Source organism: Mycteria americana, chromosome 1 (assembly GCF_035582795.1).
Source record: "Mycteria americana isolate JAX WOST 10 ecotype Jacksonville Zoo and Gardens chromosome 1, USCA_MyAme_1.0, whole genome shotgun sequence".
Taxonomy (NCBI): domain Eukaryota; kingdom Metazoa; phylum Chordata; class Aves; order Ciconiiformes; family Ciconiidae; genus Mycteria; species Mycteria americana.
The window spans coordinates 7,091,947-7,112,519 of record NC_134365.1 but is presented as its reverse complement, the minus strand read 5'-3'; the positions used below and the strand labels follow the sequence as shown (position 1 = coordinate 7,112,519).

The following is a 20,573-nucleotide window of genomic DNA, read 5'->3' as shown; positions in this document are numbered from 1 at the left end:
ATGCTCTTTTAATGTACTACTAGATATATTCTGTCCATGTTAAAAAACAAATAAGCTTGTCCAAAAAAACGTTTTAACATTTCCAACTACTGATCTGTAGAATTGGTTTTGAAGCAGTATTGGCATGCCAGTGGAGTTTTTCAGCTATTTTAGCTGGTAAGTGTTAGAACTACTGAAGTCATTAGTGCCATTAGGAAAACTCGACAAATTCTCTCTTGCGTCCTAGCTACAGAAATGGCATGATATGGGAAGCTTTTAGAAGAGATAATCAAATTAGGATTAATGGGAATACACTTGAATGTGAGGTGGTTTGGGGGGGGGGGGGGGGGAGGGCAGATGGATGAGAGGACACAACATTTATTTAACATATCTTAAACATTCCTGCTGCTGTAGAATTGTTATTTAATAGTGATTTGGTTTGGGCTTTGTTTATTTGACTAAGCTGTCTTTCTTGGCAATTTCTGATTCCTTTTTAATTTAGAACAACTTTTCTGCAGTATTTTATATGAGCTTCCCCTCCTCAACCTATTTGTGCCTGCCTTTTAAGTTCATAGATTTCTTATTAGCAGGAAAATGGTTGTTTCCAATTAAAAACTTAAAAAAAAAAAAAAAAAAAAATCTTTCAGCTTTGAGAATAATTTATTTTAATACAAAGATGTTACAAAATTGCTGTAACATGCAAACGATTTCGGTTCTCTTTTATTTTGAATGATCTTTTTTTTTTCTCCACAATTAAAACAACTGCAGATGATTTTGTTTCCAAACCATTCTTCTTTATTCTGAGACAAATCTCAAAAGTCCTTCCATTAAAATTTGGTTTAAATCCTGTAGTCCCATGTGAAAGGCTGTACCTGTTTGGTATTCTATTTATATGAACTGAGAAACTTGAACTTAAAATACTGATGACTAAATGATGTATCGGGGAACTGCCTGGTATTGCAGTACTATGGCATACCAATTTCACTGAGAAATAGTTACTTCTGAGGTCTAAGAATATGGAATTTGTTTCACCTGCCCTGAATTGGCCACATAGCAATTGTATCTGACAGTCAGACCATTGGAGTAGCTTACAAATATGGTAGCTCCCTATTTGTATGGTATCCTTACTGATTAACTTGGAGCTTCTTGTAAAGGTAGCTATAACGTTTTTAAAATGAAACCAATCTAGAGTCACCTTATTTATGTCCTTTTCGGGCTGTAAGTTGTTTTTCACAGGTCTCAGTTGTGTGGGCTTTGGAGAATAGCTGTGCTTTTCTCTCTGTTTATGGGGGTTTTGACGTTCAGAAAGTTGCTTATACTTCAGTGGAACCCTTTGCACTAAATTCTGGAAAAATCTTTTGTGTCCTATTTCTTCTCCATCTTTATAAGCTTGTGCAGTTGTTTTGCCTCTATATTCACAGAAAGGAAATTTCCATGAGTTTTCCTTAGGCTTTTGATTTTTTTTTTTTTTTCATTTCAGCACTGGTTGTGTATGCAGGGAGATATAAAATACTGCTGATCTAATGTACAGGTGTGAAGGATGAAAACAAGTGCAAGGCAATGGGAAAATTGGTACTCAAATATGATGCAATTAGTTGTGTAACAAGACAGTAAAAACTTAGAGCGGCTTAATTTTTTCGTTTATTTAATTTACTTTTGGGGTTGCTTACCTGTAGTTTTATGCATTAAAATATCTGTGATGCAAGGTATAGTTTTAAAATCCCTCTCTGTTGGCTTTAAGTCCTTTATCCCTTAGTGATGATGACCGCCACATGCTTTAACTTGACAGCTAATTTTATTCTGGCAGTTTTGTACATCATTCTCTCAAAATGTCATTCCCTAAATAACGCATCACGTTCCCCCTTTGCCCCCCTACCCATATCCTCTTTTCATATTGTTGACATTTGTGCTTTTCATTAGGCATGACTTGTAAATTGTCACTCTTCTGCTTTTCTAGTTTCAGAAGGTCTTCTGTTACCAGAAAGCAATTATACAGGTCATTGCCTCTTTACTGGGTGTTGTGTGTCAGGGTAGAGGTTGCAGTGTCTTGAGCTAAGCCACAGCGGTTAGGCTGTATTTCCATCGGTCCTGAAATTCTGGCTGTTGTGGCTATGTGTTATAGCCTTTGCTTGCATCCACAGCATCAGAATAGATTTGGACCACTCAAAACAGTAGCAGCCTTTCATTACATTCCCACCAAAGCTTTTTGATTTAGTAAAACCTGATTAGTTGGGTTATGATGAACCAAATCCATATGAACCAAATCCATATATTTGTCTTCTGCCTTCCCTTAAACAGGCAGATCTTCAAGGAGTTTATCTGAAGAAAAAAAAAAAAGTGAGTTGGTTTGTGTTGGAGCCTGTGATTCAGTGAAACACCATCTCAGCTCAATAGCACCTGAAGAATAATGGCTGTTTGTGATAGTGTTTTAATCAGAGAGAGAACTTCCCCCCAGGACGTGCATCTGACTCATTTTTCAGAGAAACCTGTCAACAACGTGTGCCTGAGATGGCTTGAATGTTGCCCTGGGATTAAACAGCCTATTGTACCTCAGCTACAAAGTACTCTCTGATGCTTTTATTTTTCTACGTTTTTATAGCACATTATCACAATAACGTGAACTGTGGTCCCTATTGTCGATTGCTAGGTTTGATGTGCTCTTCCAAAACAGTGGGTGTTGGCAAATAAAGAGTATGTGTGAGTGATTTTACAGTGTTCAGTAGTTACACTCCTTCTTTTTTCTATGCCAGGGAAAAATGTGAGGTAGGGAAGGAGAAAAAAAGTGAGCAGAATTTCTAGACAAAGTACAGTAAAGTTTGTACCTGTGGCTAACACAGACCAAAAGCTGTTGTCTTTACTGTGGATTACATTAAAATAAATTTAAGTTGAAAATGCTCTCTCTCTGTCTTCTCCCAGCCTTAATGTAGGCTGAGTTCTTTATAAATTCTTTCTTGTTGTCATAACAAGAAGTTTGCTGTTATATTAACCAATTTCAGAAAGTACTCTAAAACAGGAGAAACAATTGGTAATTTTCACTTGCATTCAGCCTTGTTTATGTGATGGCAGATGACAACTGTACTTTTGCTGAAGAGGGCGGAGCTGATGAAAGACTATTGGATTTTCATCAAGTTTGAAGCTACTGGAGTGATAACTCTTAATCCTTCCAAGATGCCGTAACTGAAGCAACGCTTACGTTCAACCTCTTCATTTCCTACCCTATTGCTAGACCTTTGCAGAGATGATGCCTTGGTTTACTGTATTACAGCTCCTTGTTTCAAGGAGATGCTTTGGCTTTGTTAACAGTAACATCAGAAACCCAAATTTTGGATTTTAATGTGTACTGAAGAAATGTCTTCACTGATAAAGTAATAGGGGAACAAAAATTCATAACCAAAATACTTTAAAACATATTTTTTCCCCCTCACAAGTTATTTTGGATTTAGTTTCACTGATGAAAATTTCAGACTTGAACTTGTTGAACTTTCACGTGAAGCTGAGATGAATTTTAGAATGAGTGTTACGGCTCGTGGGAAGGTTTCCTGTCTGACCGCTGTGGCTATGTCTGTAAGTCAAAAAGAGGTTTTAAAGGCAATTTAGGCATACCCAGTGCTTTGGCCAATAAGTTTTCTATCTGCAGCTGCTAGTTGTAGTTAGAGCTCCAAGCTATCTTCTTGTGAAGAGTTGAGTTGTGATGTTTTGTTGATGTCTGGGTGACCAGTCAGCGCCCTCGCTCCTGGTCTGTCCAGGCTGCTCAAATGAGAACTTGAACCCTCCCCAAAGTGCTGAATATCCTAATTGCTTGTATACAAGCACAGTGCAGACAGTGGGTGGATCTATCTTTAAAACTCAACTTGTGCTTCATCTGAGTACAGACGTGCTGTTCCCCTTTCTCTCTGATAGAGAGGACAGCTTCTGTCTGCCCTACTTTGGCAGGTTTCTGTGGTTAGTCTGCTATTACCGGGTTACAGTATGCTTGCTTGCCGAATGCAGCTCCATGGGCTCAACAAAGTCTTGACTCTTACTATGGATTTGGGTCCTGTAAGGGATATGAAATTTGCAGAGGCTGAGAGCAATCTGTTTGGAATGCAAATAGGTTATTGAGCAGGACAAATCCATAAAAGGCTTTATTTGTGTATTATCCTAGAGCTAAACCTTGTAACTTGGAATAGGTGTTGCCAAAATATTGCGCCAGTGTTCAGACTGGATGAAGTAGACTTTCTTCTGTGTACTGAGTTCAGAAATGCTTTTTAGCCATTTCAGGTCATTTTCTGCTGAGATATGAGAGTCTATGACAAATGGTCAGATTTTTCTGTGTGTGGGGGGTTTTTTTTTTGTTTTTTTTTTGTTTTTTTTTAACAGAGCATGGTAGTAAAAAAGTGGATCTTCATTAATAGATTTACTGCATCATTGACTTCAGCATTAACAAATAAATGGATTTTTTGCTTGATGCCTGTGCACAAGGTCTAGACAAGAATTAACCTCATGTTTGTCTTCTAACAGAAACTTCTTAGGAGGTCTTTGCAGCATATGCATGTAGCTCTTCATCTTGCATCAGTACTGAAACAAAAGTATTGATTTTGAGAGAAGTAGCATTGAAAACTTGACGGTAGGTTTGTAAGTGTCATTAAGGTATCTCACTGTTGGTAATCTTCCTATAAACCAGTAAAAAGAAAGTATTAATGATATATTTGTTGGGGCACTGATTACTAAAGTCATTGTTTCTGTGCAACAGCAGAATAAATTAATAATTGGCTTCTGCAGCGAACACTGGATCCAAAGAATGAGCCAAATGGTATATCTCACTCTGATCTCCTGCTTGAAGAAGTAGGAGATGTATAACCCCTGTGGAGAATTCTGTTCTGATTAACCTGTGTTATCCTTTAAAATCAAATATTCAAACAAAAGCCTTTTGATTTTTGTTTTGTGGTCCTATACTACTGCAGCTTTGTGCTTGCCTCTCAGTGATAATGGGATCTCAGTGTTGTCTGTGCTTAACTGGTATCTTCCTGGCAGAGGCTGGGGGAAAAAAAACCCAGACTTTTTTGCCAGACTGTCCTAAGGTTTATGGATAAATTAAATCTAAAAACTAATTAGGTGTTACATCTAGCAAAAACAAATTGAAATAAAGGTGATGGATATAATGTAGCCAGAAGGTTTATCTTACTGGTACTGTGTTTTGTGGATAAACAGCCACAAAGTTCAAGGGATTAATCTTTTTTTTTTTTCTTTTTTCTTTGTGTTGTTTTAACCAAACTCTGGAGTTTTTATATTAATAAATGTTTTAGCTCATGCAAACTAAATGGATGCAAACAAATTTGTACTGGTATTGCTAAATACCAGTACAAATTTAACCTGATTTCAGTTTGGTGGGTATGCCATTAGGCTTTATTGCAGCCGCTCTGCTGTGTTTTCCCTCGGCTTGAGGCTGGCACCCAAAGAACACGGAACAGTCCTTGAGGTCCTAATTCCTGTTTCGCATGGGAAATGCCATGGCTGTTTACTTTGTTTTGTTTACCAGTCCTCAATTAGTGAAACTGAAAACAACTGAAGCTTCTTGTCTGTCACTAACTTCTTTTTCTTGTAGCAAGGCTGAAGAAACTGATAGCAGTTTCTGCTGCTGCTCAACAAACTTGTTTACCCTTCATTTGGCTGTCTCTTATTCCTCCAGCCCTTCCTGTAACCACTTTATAAACATAAAAACATGGATATAGTGCTGCATGACACTTAAGATAATTTCACATGTTCAGTGGGGATTTCAATCTTTTTTTCCCCTCTCCCAAATTTCATTTTAGTTTTTAATAAAGTGAACGACAGATATTTTAAGTAGCTGCTTAGTCAGGTTTTTCAGAGCAACTCTACTTTTGTGCTGTGTAGACATGACTGGTATTATAAGCAGGCAGGTATCTAAATTTGCCTTGATGTCTTTTTGCGGACTTAATCAGACTTATCATAGAGTCGCCAAGAGTAGGTTTAGTGTCATAGGAGCTTCTTGGTGCCATTCAGACTTTTCATAGGATTTACTTAGAGGATCCTGTTTGTACTTAAGGTGTTACTGCAGTTAAAATGTTTATCTGCTCAAAGATGAATAGCTTGGAGGCAGAGTCGCTGAAGAAAGCTGTTCAGCTATGGTGAACCGAGCTGTAGCATTTAACTCTCAGTATTTTGTGTGAAAACACTTTTAATACGTTAAGATTATAATTAAAGTTGAATACAGAAAGGTCTTGCAGCTCCTCTGTAACTGGTACTGTGATCCCTGATGGTCCCTTCAGTGTGTCATTATGGCAGGTGGAGGGACACCTTAAATCCATGCCGTATGGTATGGATCACAACAGCGTGTCCAGGAGCCTGTAGTAACTAGTGTAATATGCTTTTGCTGGAACAAAGCAAGAAATGCTTTTTCATCCTGCCAGAACTTCTACAATATTTAAGATTTTATTTTCCTGTTGTGCATCGGCATGAAACTGAGCTTAAAACATCAAAATAAATCCTGAGGTTTCCCCATGCAGAGGCTGTGCTCAAATAGGCAGAGCACTCACTTGGCATCTGGGAGACTCAAGTTGAAGTGCGGACAGAGGCTGAAGGCTGGTTTTGCCACACTTTTGGGGAAGGACTAATCCCTGGGTGCCTCATGATGTCTCTTCCAGGAGAAGGCAGGAAAAAAGAAAATCTGGCAGTATATGTGTAGCTAGTAAGAAAAAGCTAGTACTATCAGTAACTTCTCATCTGCCGCTTGTTTGTGAACACTTCCCTTTCCGTATCATGCAAGGTCCACTGAGGTTTCAGCAGCCTGTTTAACTGAGCAAGAGCGTAGCGTCAGCCATTAGGTAACACCTTGTGGTCACTGGGCAGGTCGAGGGGAGTTTCTTCTTCTTCCCCATGATGCTGGTAAAGTTTTACTCCTGCCACCTTGAGTCAGTGCTGGTGTTTTTCTGAGCTGGCTTGGAGCTTTTTAATAGTCTTATTAACTGGCAGAATAACATCTGCTACAAAAACAAACCCTCCTTTTCTTCCTGTTTTAATCAGTTAAATTGACTGTAATTAAATGATGAGTTGTGTGTGTCAGACTATTCAAAGATTGTCTGTGTAGAGGAACAAACCTTTTTATTTTAGCCAGTCAAATGATACGAATATAGATGAAACTTTTGTACCTAGAGAACTTCTGTAACTTCTTTAGCCCTAGAGAAGAAATGAAACAGCTTCCTCAAAAATGAAGAGGCCCTTTCAAAAACTTCTTCCAGATTATGCATGAGTGTTGTTTTGGTGATGCTTTAAGCTGGGAATAGACTTCACATCATTAACGCTGAATTTTAAAATATAATTATTGTTTGCTCCATTGATTTTGACTAATGCTGAGATAAAAATGATTAATCGGGAGACTTAACATAATTAGTGCAGTGTGGCATCTGACTACTTATATTCAGGTCTGTTAATGTGGGAAGCATAATTCTTATGAAATGTTCTGGCTTGTGTCAGAATCTAAAATATTAGAACCATTTTACTGTTTAAATTGATACTGCAAATCTTAGTGCTGTGAAAACATTTATGGTCTGCTACTAATGAAGATGTACAATACAGGAAGTCTGAAATTATGTCTGAAATTATGTCAAAATTTCAGATAGTTTTTTTTTTTTTAAATGTTCTTTTGATTTATGTTGCTGGGAAAAATGATTTTTATATGTCATCCTGATGTATGGCATTGGGAAAATGAAGAGGAAATTTATTGCAGAGAACTGTTATGTTCAATCTTGCTGAAAGATTGTTTTGCTTGTATGTTTAGTAGCATGTCATGGTTAAAAGAAGTATGAGTAGCGTCAGTGTGCAGAAGGGATATTTTAGTTTTCAAAAGCCTCTGGGGACTGCAGGCATAATATACTTTTAAAGTATGAGGGATCAAAAAAATGGCATTTTCAGCTAAATTTGCTTATAAAGTCATAACCAATACCTGAAAAGGCGCTAGTGTGGAAAGATGACTTGACTTACATTAGGTTGAGGGTAAACTCCTGAAATATTCCTGCTTTTTGTCTGCCAATACTGCTTCTGTGGTCAAGTGTGTCTGATCTTACCATCTAATACAGCAGCTGATTTGTAGCATATTTTATTAAGACATTAATTATAAAGGCTAGGACTAGTACTGGGAAAGGTCATGGATTTCAAGGGGAGTGTGGGAGTAATACTCATGGGCTGTAGATGAAACGGATTACATGTTACAGTGGGATCAGGTCTAGCCACAGTAGGAGTTCCAGGAAATTTAATGTTTGGTGGAAGACTGTAAAATCATTTCCATGTAGCAGAAGACCTCCCGTGTTTTTCCATGAAGACTGTATCTTTGTAATTTCTTTGCTGCTGGGTTATAACGTGTTACAGAAACAAGGCTTTCTCTATCTCGTTGAAAAGCGAGGATGCAAATCTGCTCTGATCGCCACTTGAACAGCCGTTTGTAGGGCTGACATTACTTAAGTCAGCATAGTGTTTACATCTCCTTAAAGACGAAATGTGTAGGTGAATGACCACTTCGTAATGGTCATAATGCTGCCCTTTCATAGCAGTGAGGAAAGAGAAAAATAGTAATAAACTAGTGAAAAGGCCAGATGCCAGCTACACCCTTGGGAAGAAGGAGAACAAAGGATGACTTAAGCTTAGACATAAGACATTAGCTAGTTGTTGCTCAAGTCGGACCAGTCTTTACATACTGGCAAGCGCCAAATTATACCCAGCCCAAGTCTTTACATCTGAGTCTATTAAGAGCTGCCATAAATGTTGGGGATTGTGTTGACAGAGTCTTGGGCAGGAGGGTGGGTTGTGTGCTGGGTTTTTTTTCCTCTTTTTTTCTTTCAAGAAAGGAGCATTGTTCAAAATTGGGCTTACTCTTTTCAGTGTAGTTTGTCACAAATTAGCAATTATGGTTTCTTCTGGCTTTGCAAACTGATTATGTTAACCTTCAGCAAATTAATTATCTTCTGGCTCATGACTGCACACACAACACTTTGTAAAATGGAATTACAGTAGAACCTTGCCAGTTCTTGTCGCTCCACTTTGTAACCCTTGTGGTAACATTCATAAGGCTTAACAGTGAGGTGATGACATGAGCATTCAAATGGCAGCTTCCAGCTGGGTTAGTTGTAGGCATAGCTGATGGAGATGATATAATTTTAAGGTGTACTTATTGATGTGAAACACATATAAAAAATAATTGCAAATTAAGACTAAGTAAATGGCCAAGCTGTGTTTTATTAGATTATGTTCTTTTGCTGTTTTACTGGTGGTTTATTCTGATTTTTGTTCTTTCAGTGCTCTGTTAACTAATATGTATTAGCAAGGCTGTGTTGTTAAAAATGAAGTCATAAACATATTGCAGTAACTGATTAATATTAGTAGAGTTCCTGTAAGTCCTTTAGTCAATTGCTGCTTAAAAGCAAGATAGTAAGAGTAGTTGATTTGAATTCTTTGCAATATATATTACTCCTAAATTCTAACTTCATGTTTTGACACAGGCTTCTTCTATGGAATATTACTTAGCAGGGTTGCCTTGGTTTCCATGCTCTTGCTTTGAGTCCTTTGGGGATTGTTTTAAAATTGCTTTGAGATAGCTTTTAGTAGCAGTTAATTCTACTAATTTCCAAAGTGACCATTTTCCACTGGTGACTGTGCAGCATTTCATAGGGGATGCTGCAGAACTGCAGGTATTCTGCTGTAGTGAAACTTGATTTTTCATTAAGATGAGAGTTCAATCATGTTTCTTCAGGCAAGTTAAATCCTTACTTTCGTTATCTTCCATCCATTACTCTTCATGCAGTAAAACTACAACAGGTTCTACTCTGAAGAAAGGCTGATTATTAAGGAGGGGATGGGTGCTTGTGTTTTGCTGTTGGAATGGTTTCTTTTTTGGTGCAGGGCATAATGGAATATATTGATTTTACAAATAGTTTTACTCCACCTTAGCTTTTTTTTTTTGCTTCTGAACAGAGAAAAATCTCACTTAAGCCAAAATCTTCCCTTTTCTCTGTGTAAGTCTTTAGTTGAAAACACCCACAAAAATAGACATACTGAACTTCAAAACCAATTAAAGATATAAGAAAAATATCTGTAATATAACTCAACTTATTGCTGCCTGAGAGAGTGTGTGGTAGAAGAGTACCAGTGATGTTAAAAAGCAAGTTGTTTTCAGGTGGTGAAGGTATCTGTTGAGAGAGTCAGCCTGGAAGGAGTGCTCGTGTTCATTGTGTGTGTCATGGCTTGGACGGGTGTACTCTTTGCTGGGTAAAGAACTGGCTGGATGGCCGGGCCCAAAGAGTGGTGGTGAATGGAGTTTACTCCAGTTGGCGGCCGGTCACAAGCGGTGTTTCCCAGGGCTCTGTGTGGGGCCAGTCCTGTTTAATATCTTTATCAATGATCTGGATGAGGGGATCGAGTGCGCCCTCAGTAAGTTTGCAGACGACACCAAGTTGTGTGGGAGTGTTGATCTGCTTGAGGGTAGGAAAGCTCTGCAGAGGGACCTGGACAGGCTGGATCGATGGGCCGAGGTCAATTGTATGAGGTTTAACAAGGCCAAGTGCAAGGTCCTGCGCTTGGGCCACAGCAACCCCATGCAATGCTACAGGCTTGGGGAAGAGTGGCTGGAAAGCTGCCTGGCAGAGAAGGACCTGGGGGTGTTGGTTGACAGCCACCTGAATATGAGCCAGCAGTGTGCCCAGGTGGCCAAGAAAGCCCATGGCATCCTGGCTTGTATCAAAAATAGTGTGGCCAGCAGGAGTAGGAAAGTGATCGTGCCCCTGTACTCGGCACTGGTGAGGCCGCACCTCGAATCCTGTGTTCAGTTTTGGGCCCCCCACTACAAGAGAGACATTGAGGTGCTGGAGCGTGTCCAGAGAAGGGCAACGAAGCTGGTGAAGGGTCTGGAGCACAAGTCTGATGAGGAGCGGCTGAGGGAACTGGGGTTGTTTAGCCTGGAGAAAAGGAGGCTGAGGGGAGACCTTATCGCTCTCTACAACTACCTGAAAGGAGGTTGTAGAGAGGTGGGGGTCAGTCTCTTCTCCCAGGTAACAAGTGATAGGACAAGAGGAAATGGCCTCAAGTTGCGCCAGGGGAGGTTTAGACTGGATATTAGGAAATTTTACTTCACTGTCAGCATTGGAACAGGCTGCCCAGGGAAGTGGTTGCGTCGCCATCCCTGGAAGTATTTAAAAGACATTTGGATGAGGTGCTTAGGGACATGGTATAGTGGTGGTCTTGGCAGTGTTAGGTTTACGGTTGGACTTGATGATCTTAAAGGTCTTTTCCAACCTATAAGATTCTGTGATTCTGTGAGTTCTTTTCGTCTTCCCCACCAATATGCTTTTGGGTAAGGAAACAGAAAGTAGTTGGTTTTACAAAACCAGTTCAGTGGTTCTATAATGAGAAAAAGGGAAGAAGATTTTTGTATAGCAAGATGATTAATGCTGTGTGTGTACGAATGTCAGCAGTAAGAAAATGCTGCTTTTGAGGGAAACGTGCCTAGTGGCGGATATCACACTAGCTCAGTCTAAACTCATACTGAAACCACAGACTAAACTATTGACACCTGGGTTTGGGTAGGATCCATGAATAGTAATCAGTGGTAAAGACAAAGGAGCTGCTGCTCATTTCCACACTCAGTGCTCTGCCAGGCGATATGGGGAGGAAGATTAAAACAATTGAAGGAACCTTTTTTTTTTTAATAGTCCCTGGGGGAAAAAGAATAGTCCAATGCACTTGATCAGGTCTCCTGTTCCTGGTATTTTAACACTTTTCAGGGTGCAAGAAAACCACAGAATGTTTGAGGTTGGAAGGGATCTCTGGAGGTCATCTGGTCCAACCCCCTGCTCAAGCAGGGCCACATGGAGCTGGTTGCCCAGGACCATGTCCAGACAGTTTGTGAGTATCTCCAAGGATGGAGACTCCACAATCTCCCTGGGTAACCTGTGCCAGTGCTTGGTCACCCTTACAGTGACAAAGTGTTTCTGATGTTCAGAGGGAATGTCCTGTGTTTCAGTTTGTGCCCATTGCCACTGGTCCTATCATTGGGCACCACTGAAAAGAGCCTGGCTCTGTCCTCTTTGTACTCTCCCTTCAAGTATTTATATACATTGATACGATCCCCCCTGAGCCTTCTCTTCTCCTGACTGAACAGTCCCACTTATCAGCTTTCTGTTGGTTTCCCAAAGAGCTGGAAGCCCACACAAGTCTTCCAAGCCAGGTCTGGCAGTGTGTGTGCTCTGACTTGGTTAGGTTAAGAAATGGAATTGGCTGGCTCCTAGCTGTAAGCATTGCATAGCAGCTGACATTTTGCTCGAAAGAGCATGTGTAAGGACTAAAATCTATGCAGGAGAACAGCTTGATGTGTGTGTCCTTGAATATTTGATATGGAGATTTGTTTTTCAGGTTTTGAGGATGCTGACTATATACCAGCTTATAAAAAGCAGATGAATTCTAACAATATTAAATCTTGAATTTTTGTACTTTCATCAATGAAAACATTCTTGTCAACTCCTGACATCCTAGGTATTTCAGGTCCCCACGATATCCTGAACAATAAAGGAGTTTTAAAGAGAAAATATGTAAAATCTCCATCCTGTAAGTAGGAAATGCCAGTTACAGAAATTGAAACTGTTTTTAGAGTTACTTAATTTCATGGTTTCTTAAGTAGTAAGCCGGAAATAGGGTACTTCAAGCCCCATTTCTAGTAAGTCCTTCAAATAAGATGCTTTTCATGAGGCACTTGGTAAATACCAGTAAAAATTCTTACCCAAGAGCGTAACAGTGATGTGTTACAGGAGCTGCGTCCTCTGAGGCTGTTTGTTCAAATCCTCTTGTTTATTATTAGCTGGAATGCAGGGCTGTGGGCCGCGGTGGAGAACGCTAGCATGGTGCCTCCATGACGCTTCTTATTAACAAACGATATCTTTGTTTGAATATCTGCAGCTCGTGTAGCTGTAGAGGGGCCATATCTTGAAAAAGAAGGAGCACGTGTCAAGTGGCTCGGTTATGTGGAGCAAATGCTGCAAGTGGAGGAGGAGAACTTTCCCCCGTTCATTTTTGATAAACTGATTTAGAATATGGTCTAGAAATAAACAGATTTACTTCATGAAGACTAAAACAGAGCTTTACAAGGACTGGGCAGAAAATCGCAATCCAACGGCTGGTAAAATGTCGTTTTATTTTATGTACTGGTCTTTAATTGTTTATATCATGTGCTGTTTTACTTCTTTCTCATTTCGGATTAGTGATAACTCTGAGTGTTAAATACTTAATACTATTAAGGTAGACAATTATGTTTAATGGTGGAAGAAATGTAGCTCAGTTAACTTCTGGAAATATTGTTTTTCCTGAGGAAGTATTGCTATGTAAAAGGCATTGCTTTTCTAACTGTAACTATTTCACTTTTATGTTAAAAGGTCTCTCTGCATGAAGAGAAAAATAAAATATAATAAATGATGCTTAATCTTTTCTGTTCAGAGCAGGTTTAATATCTATGTGCAGGTATTTACCAAGTTTTTTTCCTTTTGAACATCGGCTTCCCACAACAGAATACTATTAAGTGTACGTCACGGCTTTTATTTCCCTGTGAGGATGGACTGGAAGGAAAATAAACAGCCTGGGTATTAAAGGGACTTTCTGATATGACCAGAGACTTACAAAATGTTTTGTTTATTGCTCTGATATGTGCTTTGAATGTGTAGATGCATAGCAGCTGGTGGTAGTGCCTGCAGACAGGAATTTGTGCCAGTGCAGTTCTCCGTGCAGTGGAATGTGTAATGTGCAAACAAGCAAGAATTTGAGTGAAGTAATGGAAAACAAATTAGCATGTTCCAAGTCTTTTGGGGTTTATAGATTGCTCCGCAATTGAGGAGGCAGTGATGATGGGTCAAAGAACAAAAAAGGGAGAAATCTCCTTTTCAGAATTTGGGATAAGATTATAGAGGATGCTGTTAGTATACTGACCACATCGGAAAGAGGCATTGCTTAAATTTGTCACATCCATAAGAAGCAATTTATTATGCTGTTGATAACGCATAAGCGCTATAATGTACCTTGGACCTACACACTCCTTTGATACATGTAAAGAACACACTGAGGCTCTCGGCCGTACTCATTTTGTGCTACCTTGATGAGGAAGCTAGCACTTGGCTGAGGAAGCTAGCACTTGGCTGTTGTTACTTTTTCCAGGTGAGGTACTGTATCTAACTAGGCATTTTTAGGCTGGTTTCAGGGAGAAGTCTCAGTTGTGAGTATGAGTCACCCCAAAGATCATTCCCATAAGTTGTATGACTACTTTTGCATGGGCTAGAGATGCATCCTCAGTGGATTGCAGATGCAAATCATTTTTAAAAATGCTGTGCCTTAATGTTTGGCAGTTCTGTAGCTGAACAGGATTAGAAGCTGTGCAGAATTAGGCCGAGTTCAAACTACAGGTACTCAGTAAACCTTGAAGAGCAGAAGCTTTTCTTCTTGTGGGAAAGACCAGCATTTTACTGTCTTCTGGCAGTTCCTCACTCAGCAGCAGCTTGGTTCCGTCAGGCTGTGTGGTGAAAACCAGGTGTAACTATGGGGTGTTCGTGTTATGGTCACCCCTGCCAGGAGCAGCCGAGCCACTGCCAGGCTGTGGCAGGCTGTTCAGCTGCTCCTTGGCTGCTGGAAACACAGGGGATAGTACTGCCTGTTCCCACTCATTTATTTTGAAGAACTGAGTTACTGCTAGGGCTGCAAGAAGGATCCTCAATGTTTAGCTTGGCAATTTAAATTAATACAAAAAATACATGATTACCGATTTTATTTCTTCCTTTTTTTACCTTTCCCCCTCATTTCGGAGCAGAACATTATGTATTTTTTCTTTGCATTATGTCTATTAATATTATTAGTTCCTCCTTGATTGTATCTGCTGTACTTGCTTTTCTTAGGATTGGAGGAATCGAAAATTCTGGAAAAGTAAACTGTTCTCCCCAGTATTCCTTGCAAGCTGCGAGATACTTAGAATTGCAGCTGCTCAGTAGGAACTGGGAGTTTCCAGTTAGTTTTCAAGTTTGTGTAAGAAGCCCGCTTGTTGTCAGTTTTAGGAATTTATTTTAATTTAGCATGATGTTTTTTAACTTTTACATCAATTCACTGAACTGGACAGGGGTTTTGAAGTTTTGAAACAGCTCCAGCTTTAAAAATGTGGGGTTTTATTTTAAATGCGATTATGATGCACTCAGAGACCACCTAATAGTGGATAGCAGGATAACACCCAGAATTAATCTGTAAATTTGTTGCTACTAAGTAATGCTGGCATCTCCAGATCACTTATTTCCTCTCTCAGAAAATAAATACTGGAGACTAATTAGGATTGTGTCCTTGTGTAGGACTAGTTTAATTTTTTTGCCTGTGACAATTTCTTAGATACCATCAGCTCTTTCTGTTCCTGAAGAAATTGTCTTTTTCAATTCTTCGATAATTGGTGAGGTGAGAAGAGACTCTAATAAGAGTGACAAAGGAAGAAAACTTGTACTGATGCTAGGCAATGCTTTCTTCTCGCTGTGTAGGGCTGATGGCAGTCCACAGGTGTCTAATTTATCAGGCCTGACTCTTTAGCAGTTCAAAATCAGTGAGTTGCAAAATGAGACCAGTTCTAGTCCCATCCTTAAGTATACTTTTGAAGGTTTAAATCCAGCAGTTTACTAGTCATCTCAGCAGCACTGACTAAGATAATCTGATCTCCAAGTGAGGCAGAAAAGCAGTAATCTGGCTGTAATGTCAGTCCTTTTTCACATCATCGCAGATTGGGATTTTCTGTTTGATTTTCTGGCTGTAATGATGCTTCAGATCCTTTGCATGCTGATTTTTCAAAACTTACAAATTTGTAAATACAGAAAACAGGTCAGTGTTGACAGTGATGAGGGGAAAATGCTCTCTAAAGGGGACTGTTATGTGTATCAGGCCAACTGTTCAGAAAATTTTGTTCTTGGCCTTTCTTTTTGATTTACCTTTTTCAGAAGCTAGATGTATGACATTGCTGCTTGGCAGGGTTTTAAGCATGCTCGTTGTACCTTGTAAGCCTGACCAATTTTTTGGGGGACTTAAATGCACTGTTTAGTGTGCCATCATTGGCAGATTTTATCACCATTGATTATACTTTTTTAAGTCGTTCATAATACATTTCCTCAGTTATTAGTCAACATCAGTTCTCTGTACTAGTTAATTGACTATATATTAATGTCAGCCTCATCTGAGATTGCAGTGTTTCCTGTATAATGTGGTGGTGATCATCTGTAATGCTAACTTTTGATTAGAAAATTTAGTCATACTTGTTCCACATCTTTAACTGCTTTCAGTGAGATAAGACTTACTGAATAAAACTGGTAAGACTTTAGAATACCAGTTATTTGTCTTTAATTTTGTAGTGATGTAGTAATGTATTTTTGTGCCTATGAAGATACTTCATGAAGAATTTTTCTTGTTCCCATATTTAGCTTTTCCTTTATCAGGAATCATTGTGTAATTTCTAACTTGGAGATATTTAAATAATTCCTCTTATAAGAAAAATCATACTTTATGCTTATCTTCCAAAATATAACCTCTTGTCCCTGTCTCAAGCTGTTTTCTGAGTTTTCAGTATGGATGGATTAATGTAACATTAAACTGTCTCAGTGCAGCTAGAAGGTTAAGATGATTCTGGCAGAAAGGGAAGAGGATTACTTTAAAGGCAATGAATATGATAATTCCCACACTAAATGTAGTTGAATTGTCATGAGGCACAGAACATGCCAGACTTGGGTTCATATGTTACTTACGCAGAGGAAAGGAAGGTAAGCCATGGCCACGTTTTCAGCATAAATCAGGACTCGGTTTCTGGTGCAAGTACAGTTTTGCATTCTTTTAAGCAAAGGTTTAATCTTTGTTTCAACGTCTGCCAGTTATTCCATCTGTGGTGTTGAAGAGCTGTGCATGTCCTTTTGAGTATGTTTTTTAAATACAAGTAGTAATTTGTTTTTTAATTCTGTTAATAAAAAATGTATTGGCTACTTACTACTTGAATGTATTGACTACTATGTATTACAATATTGACTGCTTACTATTCAGCCACACAGTTTCTCAAATCAAATCTAATCTCTTGTTTCCTGGGAAAATAGCAATAGAAATTTTTCCCCATTTCTTGAAGCCCAGCAGCAGTCGCACTTTAAACAAATAAGCTTTTCCCCCAAATCTGTCCGTTGGAGAAGTGAAGATTAGGATTGCTCAGTACTTGAATTCTCTGAAGGAATGTCAGCTTTCTAAGCAAACATAAAAGCTTACTTTTAAAAATCCCATAGTTGGCCTTCTATAAAGACTTACGGTAAGCACAGATCTCTTTGTCTCACAAAAGAAAATGCAATTCAATTTTGATTATGGTTCCTTTTAGCTTCTCACTTTGAAAGTAATGCTAAGCTTCATGTCCTACTTCATGTCAGTGTAGATTTGGTAGCTTTAGTGGACGTTGTCAGTTTAGTAGGCATAGTATGTGAACTGGTAAAGGGTTAAAAAGGGATTGTTACAGTTGTGTCCGGGGATATATAGTGCTTGAGTGCACTCAGTCGCATAGAGTTCAGCCTGTGCCCCTGTGTGGTGACAGTGCTGGGGAGGGCTTCTAGAAGGGCGCTGTGGATGGCGTGCAAGAGTTGTGTCCTGGTCAGCGTTCACATAGGTAGCTGGGGTAACAGAGTCCCGCAATCGCTATAAAACTGTGTTGGAGAAAAACCTGAAACCAAACTGCTTTGTGTCTTGCAATCCTCTTTAAGCTTAGAAATAAAGGTGGATCCAGCACCTGAAGGAGCAGGAGGAACAGCACACTGCTTGAACAAGACCAAAGGCTGAGCAATACGAAATTACTCTTCTTGCTTCTCGCCTTACAGGGAGGAAATTATTTATCAATGTTGTGGCACAGAGATGCATAGCTTCCGAATATAGCAGATGTAATTCTTAACTTTTATTTTTTTCTCCCTCAAATAATTGTGTAAATACATGTGTGCTGCTTCTGGTGCACACTGGAAAAAATGACAAAGCTCAATGTCCTCACTAATAAATGGGAGTAATATGATTGCTAAATGATGGTGACAAGGAGAAGGGGGCCCACATGAGGATAACAAAGTGTAACTTCTGGAGATCATAAGTAAAAGCTTTAAAGAAGCAGTCAGACTTTCCATTAGGGGAAGTCTGGGACAAGCATTGCTGTTGCCTGAATGTTGGTGCTTGTGTCCGTGATGGGGCATACTGAGGTTCTCTCTGCATTCCCCTAAAGAAACTTCAAGTGAAAACTTGAAAACTGCAGAGACCATGCTAAATCTCTAACAGATGGCGTACAAGGCCACCTTGGCACAACTTCTTGTTTAAATATCCGAGAAATATGTAGGTAAATTTTACTAAAGAAATACCGGGTTTGAACAAATAAATGTGGTTGTAATGTCATATGATAGAAAACTGTAATATCTACTGTTTTTCTATTTCATGGCCCAGATGGTTGATAAGTACAATTCCTGAAGTTCATTATGTTGCTGTGAACTAAATAGTGAAGAAAAAACACAGGCTTGGAGTTATTTTTATAACAGTGTGTGCTTGAAAACTATTTCAAACCTTTTTAAAGCTTTGCTTTATCTAGAGTTCATTGCTTTTTAATAATAAAAACAAATCAACTCTTGAATCTTTCACAGTCTTGTCATTGATTAAAACTGATTTGCCTCATTGGTTTGAAATCATAATCGCATTTGGGATATTGATGTGTGTTACATTGTTGAATATTGAAAACAGCATCTTTCTTACTTTTATTTTCATGGTGCCCTCTTTACATTCCTGTCCACGTTCCAGAGATGGTTTCTGTTAAGGGAACAATGCCAAGGAACCGAATTCTGTTACACAGTCTGCTTCACCTTCTCTCTATCAAAACAGATTAATCTAAACTTTAGCTCCACTGCCGTGGTAAACTCTGCTGTACCTGCAGCGTACTGATGTCTAATGCTTACCCACGCATCTGCTTTTTCTTGCTTGTCAGCCTTCCTGTTGTCATATCCTTACGCTCATTCCAGCTCCAGGTTGCACAAGTTGCAGTTCTCATATCATAACTATGTCCTTCCCTGTCTTTTGAGAAATAAGTCTTAGGTAATTTTTCAGATGAAGTCATGCAGTATTTCTTCAGCATTCCTCAGTATTCTAATCCCACTCTACAAATCCTCTAAATAGTTCACGCTTTTGTTTTAAACTAGTAGCGTATGTTTTGGCTTTCTTTGACTGTGTGAATGTTTGTGGAATTGGCAACTAGTAGCTTTTACTACTTTGTTCAGTCTTTCAGTTAGTGGGTTGTGGGGTGTTATTTTTATTTAACTTTATTTAACACCTGCTTTGGTGGAAAATCGGGAACATTCTAAACTCAGCAGTTAGGATACCATCCAATAATTGTATTTGACTCTGAACAGTATTCAAGACATGCACCAAGGTCATATTTTGCTTTGATACAATTGTTTTGGCGTTTCTCCCTCCAAGTAGTCTCTCTGAAGTTGAAGTTATTTTCCAAGTATTTAGCTGCAGTTCTTTGTTCACAAGGGAGAGAATCTGAACAGCATTATTTTCATTCTCCGCAGGTGCAGATGCCGAGCAGGATGCTGCTGTCAAACTTGCCCAAGAACGAGCAGAGATAGTTGCCAAGTATGACAGAGTAAGTGAACTTGATAATAGTTTAAAAAACATTTTATAATTAATCTTAGTAATATGTCTGTTTAAAAAATGAATCATGGTTCCTGCTAGCTTTTGTTTAAAATACTTTGTGTAGTACTAATCTGATCGTTTCATGATACGCTGGTCTCTGGATGAATTAAATTCTCCCTCCATGGGGGATATTCTGGATAATGACTCAATCAACTCATTTTTCAGGTGCATGGCAAGTTGCTTTGGGGCTGTTTTAAGGTAGTGTAATGTATTAGAAGTAATGAAACTGGGATGTTTGAAGATGCTCAGTATATCCATGAGATCAGAAGGACTCTTACTTTTTATTTATTTAATTTTTGGTTATGGTAATAGAAACATTTAAATCATTACAGAGAACTTAAAAGATGAGTGAACTACATTGTTTATCAGATTGTACTATACTCGTCCCCCTGTACTTAGCACTGGTGAGGCCGCACCTCGAATCCTGTGTTCAGTTTTGGGCCCCTCACTACAAGAAAGACATGGAGGTGCTGGAGTGTGTCCAAAGGAGGGCAACGAAGCTGGTGCAGGGTCTAGAGCACAAGTCTGATGAGGAGCGGCTGAGGGAACTGGGGTTGTTTAGCCTGGAGAAAAAGAGGCTGAGGGGAGACCTTATCGCTCTCTACAGCTACCTGGAAGGAGGCTATAGAGAGGTGGGGATTGGTCTCTTCTCCCAGGTAACAGGTGATGGGATGAGAGGAAATGGCCTCAAGTTGTGCCAGGGGAGGTTTAGATTGAATATTAGAATGTATTTCTTCACTGAAAGGGTTGTCAAGCATTGGAACAGGCTGCCCAGGGAAGTGGTTGAGTCACCATCCCTGGAGGTATGTAAAAGACGTTTGGATGAGGTGCTTAGGGACATGTGGTTCTTAGTGGTGGACTTGGTAGTGTTA

The 20,573-nt window shown here is 39.3% G+C and overlaps 1 protein-coding gene across 4 annotated transcripts in view; it reads left to right on the top strand.

Annotated features, from left to right (window-relative positions):
• The window catches only part of USP6NL (USP6 N-terminal like), a 127,070-nt gene that overhangs the window by 35,874 nt on the left and 70,623 nt on the right, over positions 1-20,573 (top strand). For all 4 annotated transcript variants that reach the window (XM_075520763.1, XM_075520844.1, XM_075520928.1 and 1 more), the window contains one exon: positions 19,578-19,651. In XM_075520763.1, the coding sequence (XP_075376878.1) occupies positions 19,578-19,651 (74 nt within the window). The remainder of the gene's footprint in view (positions 1-19,577; positions 19,652-20,573) is intronic.